Source organism: Chenopodium album, chromosome 5, assembly GCF_948465745.1.
Source record: "Chenopodium album chromosome 5, dcCheAlbu1.1, whole genome shotgun sequence".
NCBI lineage: Eukaryota > Viridiplantae > Streptophyta > Magnoliopsida > Caryophyllales > Amaranthaceae > Chenopodium > Chenopodium album.
The window spans coordinates 47813699-47823613 of NC_137838.1; the positions used below are offsets into that span (position 1 = coordinate 47813699).

Genomic DNA, 9915 nt, shown 5'->3' on the forward strand with positions numbered 1-9915 from the left:
TGAATTATAATCATATCAGCCTAAACAAGATTATTAATTATCTTATTAAGCGTGATTACAAGTACAAATTCCCTTTAATCCTGCAAGAGAGGGCGTGATCAAGCAATAACAATAATAATATACCAAGCAACATAAGAATAATCATAACCGTCATAATATCCTCAATCTCATGAAAGCATAATAATATAATTAGCAAGATCCTAGGCATGATACTAACATGGTAGAAGAAAGAATAGGAAGCAACCTAAACATGATACTAAAAAGCAATAAATAACACCCTAACATGATACTAGGAATTAATATAATCAAAGCATGATTTCTATATCAAAAGAGCAATAATCAAATTACTTAGTTCGATGCCTCGTATCTCTTTCTATCAAAACAATAAACACGTTAGTAAATTCAAGGAAAATATTTGATCAAACAATTAAATTAAATAATTGAAATAGAGATTTGGGACCAAACCCTCATAAATTATCAACCTTTCACGTCTAGGGCGAAGGCAACTTCGAACTTGGCTAAGTGTGTCTAGAACTTGTGAATGCGGAATTTTGTTAAAAAAAAAAAAAAAAAAAGAATAAAAGGAAGGATTAGAGAGAGGGAGATGAATTAGCTATTGCTTGAGAATTAATGATGATTGTTGATTATTGTGAATGGGGAAATACTACCCTGTTTATAGAGAAAATAGTCCGGAAACGATAGAAAATAATTAGAATTTGAATCGAAATAAAACTGGTTTATGTTGCAAGCGACAGGACCCAGCGCGAAATGACACGCATCACGATGGCGACAGGGTCTGTCGTTTGGCGACAGACTTGTCATTGGCGCTAATTAAAAGATAAAACGCGCATTGTGCGAAATCCTTTTCCTAATATAATTAAGCAATTAAACTCCGTGTTTATCAGTTTTTATCATAATAAAACACTTGTTTTATTCAAACCAAATTCATTTTTTTTCTAAAAAGATAATTATTAATTTTAACTCTTTTAGAACACAAAATAACCTTCTTGACTATTTTAAAAAAATTAGAATCAATCCTAATAATTTTAGGAATAATAATTAATGGGCCCTCCACTAGATCATTGGGCCACAAAACCATTTCGGACCCAATTTAGTATTTTAGCCATAACTTCCTCATTATTCATCGGATTTGGGCTTATAATATATCATTGGAATTGGAAAGCTCTTTGCTTGGTCGACCCAACTACAATATTATTAGACCCTTATCATGGACCAAGCTAAATTGTACTAGCTATTTTCATAAATAGTGTAGATCTTCAAAAACAAAAAGAAGATTTTTATTAAAACGACCGCATCACAAGAATTTTCACACTTTCACCTCGTTCGTTAATCAAGTGACGTGAAAAGTAATCATCACTGGGTTTGGTTTTTGGGGAGACACATTTGGGTGTTTAAAGAGTCTGAACAATCATTATAAGGCACAAAAGTCAAATTTACTCGGTTTCAAACTATACTTATAGAAAGAGGAAATTGAGTGAAGGTTTATGCATTTTGGTTAAGAAAAGGGTTTGGGGTATATGGCTAGAATGGCTTAGAATATGATAATGGGATAGGACAAAATTACTACTAAAGTAATTCTTAGATTCATGCAACCGGGCCAAATTAGAAAATGAAGGTTGTTTCTTTATTGGGCTTTATGTGTGGAGACATTTTTAGGTGTCTACACTTACACACCTCTGTAACATAACTAAGCAGCAACCAATACAATAGTGATTGCTTAATCTAAAATCTCCATAGCTAAGCTTCATCTTCAACATCACATACTTGGTCTTTATTTTCCTTGACTCCTAATTTAATGTTGCCAATTATTTCTTCACAACCTCATTCTCTTCTATCATTCAGTTCCTTTTCCAATAGCCTCAATATGATGTCCATTTGCCAATATATTATACACTAATACTACATCTGTTAATTATTATGTGTAATTTTGGAATATCTATCTCACAAATAATACCCTAAAGTTGCACATAAACGGAAGTAGTATCTTTATCACGTCAAAAATAAAATAAAATAAATTGCAGTCCCTCCTGTTTGTTTCAACACCAAAAATTGGGCAGGCAACAAAACTTATTGAAGTAGGTAAACCCGCGGCCACACCTACACATCCTTCTAACTGATTAACCAAGTTGCATAGTCATCCGCCATTATAATAACCACAAGCACATGCCAAGTAAACTGCAAATACTGTTCTTAGGGCCTGTTTTGATTTACTGAAAACAATTTAACTGAACTAAGCTGAACTGATTGGGCTGAACTGAAGTGAATAGAGCTTAAATGAATTGTTTATAAGAGAAGGAAATTAGGAATTGAATTGATTGGATCTGCACTGAACTGAATTGATTGGAGCTGAACTAAACTGAAATTAAGTTGAACACAACAGGCCCTTAATTGTTCAATTTATTAAAAGCCTAAAATTTAAATAATCACTTAAAAATCGGTAAACAAATTAACGGCCAAAATTTTTGCAATTACATGTTTCCTTACACTAATTAAACCTTGGAGATGTCTTTCTTGCCACAAAAAAAAAAAAAAAAAAAAAAAAAAAAAAAAAAAAAAACCGTGTAAACTAACAAAGAAATGGAAGGTTTGATGTTGAGATAAAGAATAGTATTGGGGTTATTAATGGAGAATTAGCCGTTACAATAGTTGATTGGGGAAATTAGAGGTGAATCACTCAACATGAAGGGTTTTTTTTTTCTTTTCATTTACATGTTATAATTAAGGAAAATTTGTAAGGGACAACCTTTTATAAAACAATTTTTGTCTGGGGCAACCTTATAAAATTTTTTTGGCAAAGTCAGACCACTTTAAAAAAAAAATTGTAAAGGAAGACCAAACCCCACTTTAAGGCCATTGACCACCGGATTCCGGCGTTGACCCCCACGTGACAAGCACGTGCTCCACTTTTCTTCTATTTACACCCCTTTTCCCTCCAATTTTCCCACGTAAAAACCCCTCTCTCTCTAATTTGTTCGTTCTCTCTCTCATCCTTTAATTTTTTGCAGAAATACCATCTCAATTCCTCACTCATTAATGGCAGAGACAATTGCCCCTATTAAATCGTCAACCACCAAGTAAGTTCAAAATTTAATTTGCTCAGTGTTTCAATTGGGAAAGTTTTCCTTTTTGGGTAGGTTTTCCTCCATCTCTAATTTTCTTCTTTTTGCCATGGGAAAGCAAAGGAAACGTGCTGGTTCATCAAGAAAAAGGAAGAAGAAGAACACTAATTACATTATAATCGACAAACCCAGGTACGAATTCAACTGTAATTATCGAAATTTGTAGTCGTTTTTTGGGGATAAAAGTAGTTGTGTGGTTCTATTGCATGTGTAGCTTATAATTAATTAATTGTCTTGATTAAGCTTTTGATGATGCATGTGTACTGTTGTTTACATTAATTTATTGATTAATTAATTAATTAATGTTGAATTTGTGTTGGGAAATTTCTGGCAAACCCTAATTTCAAGGTAGTGAATGTTGTGTTTTGGTTTGTTTTAGGTTTAATACTAAATACACTGTGATAAGACTGATGGAGCCCATAGATATTAGATTGTATTATGGAGAGCAGTTTGTGACCAAAAATAAGAAAACCACTTATGAGAGGGGGAGCAGTGATTACTTTGGTGTTTCTTTCCGTCCTAATGTAGAGGAAGTATGCTATTTTGAGTTTGTGGAATGGATTAAGAAGGAGTTAAAATATAGAGATGTGGGGGAAATACGGTTTAGGAGACATGGTTGTAGCTTGAGTAATGGGAGGAAACAAATTAAGGGAGATTGACAGGGTAAAGTCGTATCCCCTAATCAAAAATAATTCCTAAGTCCTCTAACTAAAGTAGATAGGGAAGTAGGGTCGATCTCCACAGGGAAACAAGTCTTTTTACTCCTAATTAATTAATATAATCTAAATTATTTAAGTAACCAATATTTATAATTAAGTAAGAAACTAAACCACTAAGGTTGAGAATAAGAAGAAAACAATATATGAAAGGATCTAGGGCATAGGTTCACCAATAAATAATACTCCAGGGTAAAACATAGTAATCAATCATTGACATTGCATAAATAACATGATTAACAGGCTCTCGCAATTTATTAATCAACATAGATCTAACAGGCTCTCGCAATTTACTAGATCTAAGTTCTTATTGAAAAAAGCCTTTAATATCAAATTAACATCTGCTCGATTCATCAATTTAATATTTCTATACTTTTACAAGCCGCAATTGTAAAACATTAAAACAATCCAATAAGAAATTATCATGCAATACCAATAATCAATAATAGTCAATCATCAATGCATCAATTAACCAGATTGTAAAGGGCTCTCGCTACGTATTACAATCACACAATTAATTTACCGGTATTAAATCTCATCTCTCGAATCTTGACTTAACCATTTATAAATTAACTTGCCTATTGAAGCTAGACCTAAACATTAATTCTCATCTCTCGATTCTTGAATCAATATTGTCAAACTCATGCATAAAAGATAGGCCTAATCTAGTCACAGAGCATTAAATCAATCAATAGGAAATTAATCTAGCATTGATAATCAACAACAATAATTTACCCCTTCATATTATTTATTAGATCCCCATAAACCCTAGAAATTAAACTACTCACACATATTAAAAACTAAGCAAATCAAAGCAATAAAATAAGACATGATGAAAGGAATAGAATAAATAACTAAGATTAAGAGAAGAGGAATCGTTACCAAAAAGTAATCTGGAATTAAGAGTAGATTAAGAACAAAGGTTTAGAGAGAGTTTAGGAGAGAGAAAACTAAGTAGAGAGAGAAAGTCTAAGAAAGAAGGTAAGTCAAATTAATTCCTAAAACGTACTTAAACAAAACTAAAACAACTTCCTAATTAGAAACAAATTGCTCGACAAAAGAGCCCTTCAAGAAACACACGCCCGATCGGGCTAGAGGCCGCCCGATCGGGCGCGCCTTTTTTCTCGCACTGCTCTTCTCACAGCCGCGCCCGATCGAGCTAGCAGCTCACCCGATCGGGCGCGCCTTTGGCCATGCACCAGCACACATCTTGCGCGCCTTGCCCGATCGAGCTAAGCTGCCCGATCGGGCCCTTGCTTCACCTCGAGGCTCGGAGCTTCGATTGGGCTTATTTCTTCGGCCCAATCCAGATATCCACTTAGGGTCTTGATCACTCGGTCCATATACCTCGGTATCCCGATTACCGAGCCCTTAATCACCGGCTCTCACCGGTCTTGGGCTCCAAAAGTGGTCGTGCCCTTCTAGCTTCCGTAGTCGATCCAATAAAGCCCGGGAAAATGCTCCAAGAGTGCAATTTCCTTTAAAATACAACTAAAACTACGAAAACACTAGAACACATAAATTAGTAATAAAAGTGGCCCGAAAGAGCCAAAAACACTACTAATAACGACCACGGGACGGGGGTAAAACACTATATAAAATGGACATATCAGAGATGTTGATGTACCTGAGTTCTTAGATGCTCCTGAAAGTGATGGTTGGTACCATCTGTACTTAGTGAATCCAGTGAAGGAGAAAGATAGTGCAGCTTTGGGGGGTCTACAATCTAACATAATCAGGACCAATGTGGAAAGTGTGGGGGAGCAATAGTGGAGAGAGCAAAAGTGGAGATTTAAGTGGACCACACACCTCAAAGAGGGGTCCACAAGCCAAAACACTCAGCACATGTGGTCAAAACTCTCAAATTGAAAAGGGTGGGAAGCTTATCACTTTGGAATCTCAGTCCAGATCTGAGACCCCATCCAGCTTCTTTTTCTATCCAAAAAATTACTCACCTCTCAAAAACTTTCCCAGCCCTTCCCCTTCTTTTCTGAATGTTGCTCCAAATCAGGACAACTCACTCTCAATCACCTCACCCAAACCTCAGGCAGTGAACCATCCTTGTTTCAGTTCACACACTGATAGGCAAAAGCTACCTACAACCTCAGCCACAAAGAAGAGACCTGGAGAGAGATCTAGACCCAGTGAGCTGAACATAGGGCATCCTACTCATACAGAAAAGTCTTTGAGGAGTGGGGAGGTTGATGGTGAAGATGATGGTCTTGGGTTAAGGACTTCTGACACTGATGACAGTGAAGACAGTGATGTTCTTTTGAGTGAAAATGATTATGAAGATGATAGTGATGATGATATTTTCCAAGAGCATGTTGATCATGATATAAGTGAGAAGGTTACAAGGAGTTTAGGTGGTAGAGTAGGTAGTGAAGCTAATGTGGGTGGGGATGATGATGAAGAAGATGATGCTGAACCAATTGGTGGGGATAATGATGCTGAGTTGATTGATTCTGATGATGATTTGGATACCATAGTTGGATCTGATGAGGAGGGGCCGGATTACCCTATATTTAATCCTCAAGTTGACTTCAAAGGGAAGATTGTCTTAAGCAAGGGTTTGAAATTTCCTTCAAACATTATTCTAAGGAAGGCTGTAAGGCACCATGCTATAGACAATGGGTACAACTACTACTTTCTGCATAACAACAGAAGCAGGGTGATTGTGTTTTGTGCAAAGAGGTGTGGCTGCCCTTGGAAAAAAAGGTAGGATCTTGCAGTGCACATGCAAAGAAAAGAGGAAGTGTAAGTTCAAGATCCATGCTAGGAAGCTCAAAGATGAGGAGACATGGCAGATAAAGAGGATAAGGGCTAAACATATATGTGGCCATCAATACTACAACCCTAGAGTGACATCTCAGTACTTGGCTGAGAGATACTTAGAGGATCTGAAAGATGACCCTAGTTGGAAGTTGAAACACTTCATAAAAAGGGTGAGAAGAGAAATGAAAGTTGACATAGGATACTACAAGGCATATTATGCAAGAGCAAGGGCTCTGAAAATGATTTTTGGTGATGCTAGTGAGGAGTATAAGAAGGTGTGGGATTATGCTGCAACAATCATTAAGTATATCCTGGTAGTACTGCTGTAGTGAAGGTTGATGGGATAGAAAAGCCACCTCCTTTGTTCCAAAGGTTGTATGTCTGTTTACAGGCATGTAAGGAGGGTTTTATTGCTGGTTGTAGGCCCATTATAGGGGTTGATGGGGCACACCTCAAGGGCCCTTATCCAGGCATCTTACTTACTGCAGTGGGCAAAGATGGGAATAACAATATATTCCCTGTGGCATGGGCAGTTGTGGAGACTGAGAATACAGAGACATGGTCCTGGTTCTTGGAGTTGTTGAGAAATGACATCATTTATGTTGCTGATTCAGTTACTTGGGTGCATGAGGATGATGAACTTACCTATATGTCTGATAGGCAGAAGGTAATGTCCTTATTCCATGTCTTTTCTATTCTTTGTGCTTTGTTGGTGACTTAGTTGTACTGAAATTTGGTGTCCCATTGTTGCAAGGATTACTTGAAGCATTCAACACTGTTATGCCAGATGCAGAGACAAGATATTGTTGTAGGCATATCTGGAAAATTTTCAAATCCAAATTCCCTGGGGTCATATTCAAGGAGTACTTCTGGATGGCTGCTAGATCAAGCACAAAGGTAATGGGCTTACTCTTGGATTCTATTTTTGAGCTTGCATTCATACATGGATAACTTTTTGTCACTTGCATTCTTACACTTTAAAAATGTAACAGCATCATTTCAATGCTCACATGAACAAAATAAAAGAGTTGAATCAAGAGGCTTATGAGTACTTGGCTGCAATTCCAACCTGTCATTGGTCTAGGCATAGTTTCAGCTCAGCATCTAAGTCTGGTATTCTGCTCAATAACTGTTGTGAGTCTTTTAATAATGTGTTGAGGGAGGCAAGATCAAAACCAATTCTGCAGTTAATGGAGTGGATAAGGAGATATGTTATGTAGAGGTTCTGTTCTAAAAGGAAGGAATAAGGGGTTATGATGGTAAAATAATGCCTTCAGTGATGAAGATGATTAACAGAGGGTATGATGAGGTGTCTAATATGAGAGTTATGCAGGCTGACTTGTATGAGTTTGAGGTTGACCATGAGGGGGACACTTTTGTTGTTAACTTGGAGAACCAAGAATGTGGCTGCTACAGATGGAAGCTGATGGGCATTCCATGCTGGCATGCTTTAGCATGTATAAGGATGTTGAGGTTGAACCATGAAGACTACATTCATCAAGCATATCATGTGGAGACATATAAAAAAGCTTATGCACCAGCATTCAGGGCTATGCCAGGACAGACTCAGTGGGAGGTCACACCATACCCTGCTCCCTTGCCTCCACCTTACAGAAAAATGGCTGGCATACCAAGCAATAAAAAAAGGATGAAGGAGCCAGGTGAAGATGCTGAAAAAAATGTTAAAAGGGCCAAAAAGCCAAACAGGTGCAATGGGTGTGGTGGCCTGGGACATTATGTGAATAAGTGTTCTAAGCCAGTTGATGGAGAAGGAGGGACCACTTATGCTCAAGCTCATGCAGCAGCAAAGAAGGCAGCAGCAGAAGCAAAGAAGGCCCAAGCTCAACAAAGTGCACCATCTCCTAGAAGAAGTGTCAGGAAGAAAGCACCAGCAGCAGAGCATGATGAAATTGTGTTAACTCAGCCAACACAACCTTCACAACCTCAGCATGATGAAGCCTAAATGTAGTTCTGTCCTAAATTTTATGTGTTAGCTTTACTTTACTAAACATTAGCTTATTTTGGATACTTTTGGTGTATTTAAAGGGTGTGGCCACCCAAAATATTTGTGTTAATGTTGTGCACACCTATGTATGGTGGTTGACAGATTTCCATACATCTATTCAAGCTAATGTTCTTTTGCATCTTAATAATGTGCTCATCATGTGTCAAAAACTTGTGCTAATCATGTGTCAAAAACTTCTGCTTTATGTGTAAAAAAAATGGAAAATTTTGCAACAAAATAAGGATCATCATTTCATTCAACCACTAATAAAGGTTCACAATACAATATTCTAAGCAAAATGCCATTATACCAAATACAAGTTCAATAAATAACCAAAAAGCTTAACAATACAAAAACTAACAACAACTGACACAATCACACAGGTTACAAGTAGCTTGTTCCTTGAATTTTCTTCTTCCATTACCCCTATTTCAGCCTTGTTCTTCCTGTTCTTCAGCATATTAAGTTCAGAAGCAAGGCGCCCCTTCTTATGTTCAGTACATGCCAATCTTGTTTTGAGAATACTCAGATCAGTGGAAAGCCTATGCTTTTCTGCTATGAGCACATTAGTTACATCCCTCTGCCAATCTAGAATTTCCTCGTCCACCCATTCAAATGTATTACAACCTCTTTGCCCTGTTTCGTGGTTGAAGAACTTGCAAGCAACAAATTTTCTACCTGGATTGTCATGGGTCCATGAAGTCCTTCTAGCAACTGGAAACCCACAACCACATCTCTTCTCTTCAAATCGAGCCATAGTGAGTACTAATTCCCTGAAAATTAAGCAACAAACAAACCCCCAATCAAAACCCTAGAATTTTAACTTTAGGACAAAATTGAACAAGAGTTAAGGAATTACTCACCTAATTGAGACCAATATTCAATTTGCGACCTTTGGATTGCTGATTGACAAAGTGGAATTCAAAATTGGGGAAGAAAATCAGATCTGGAATCAAAATTAGAGAGAGAGGGGTTTTTACGTGGGAAAATTGGAGGGAAAAGGGGTGTAAATAGAAGAAAAGTGGAGCACGTGCTTGTCACGTGGGGGTCAACGCCGGAATCCGGTGGTCAATGGCCTGAAAATGGAGTTTGGTCTTCCTTTACAAAAAAAATTTTAAAAGTGGTCTGACTTTGCCAAAAAAAATTTATAAGGTTGCCCCAGACAAAAATTGTTTTATAAAAGGTTGTCCCTGACAAATTTTCCTATAATTAAATTAGAATCATTAGAATAAGTCAATTTTAAAAGTAAGTTACTTTTTTTTTTTTTTTTAAAAAAAAA

The 9915-nt window shown here is 36.9% G+C and overlaps 1 protein-coding gene across 1 annotated transcript; it reads right to left on the reverse strand.

The window, feature by feature from the left end:
• Positions 1-8940: 8940 nt before the first annotated feature.
• Positions 8941-9393, reverse strand: LOC145632875 (uncharacterized). Its single transcript, XM_081685203.1, has one exon. It carries the CDS (start codon positions 9391-9393, stop codon positions 8941-8943), a length of 453 nt encoding a protein of 150 aa, XP_081541329.1.
• Between the last annotated feature and the right edge of the window lie 522 nt (positions 9394-9915).

Coding starts and splice junctions, on each gene's coding strand:
- LOC145632875 (XM_081685203.1), bottom strand. CDS start 9,393: ATGGCTCGATTTGAAGAGAAGAGATGTGGTTGTGGGTTTCCAGTTGCT.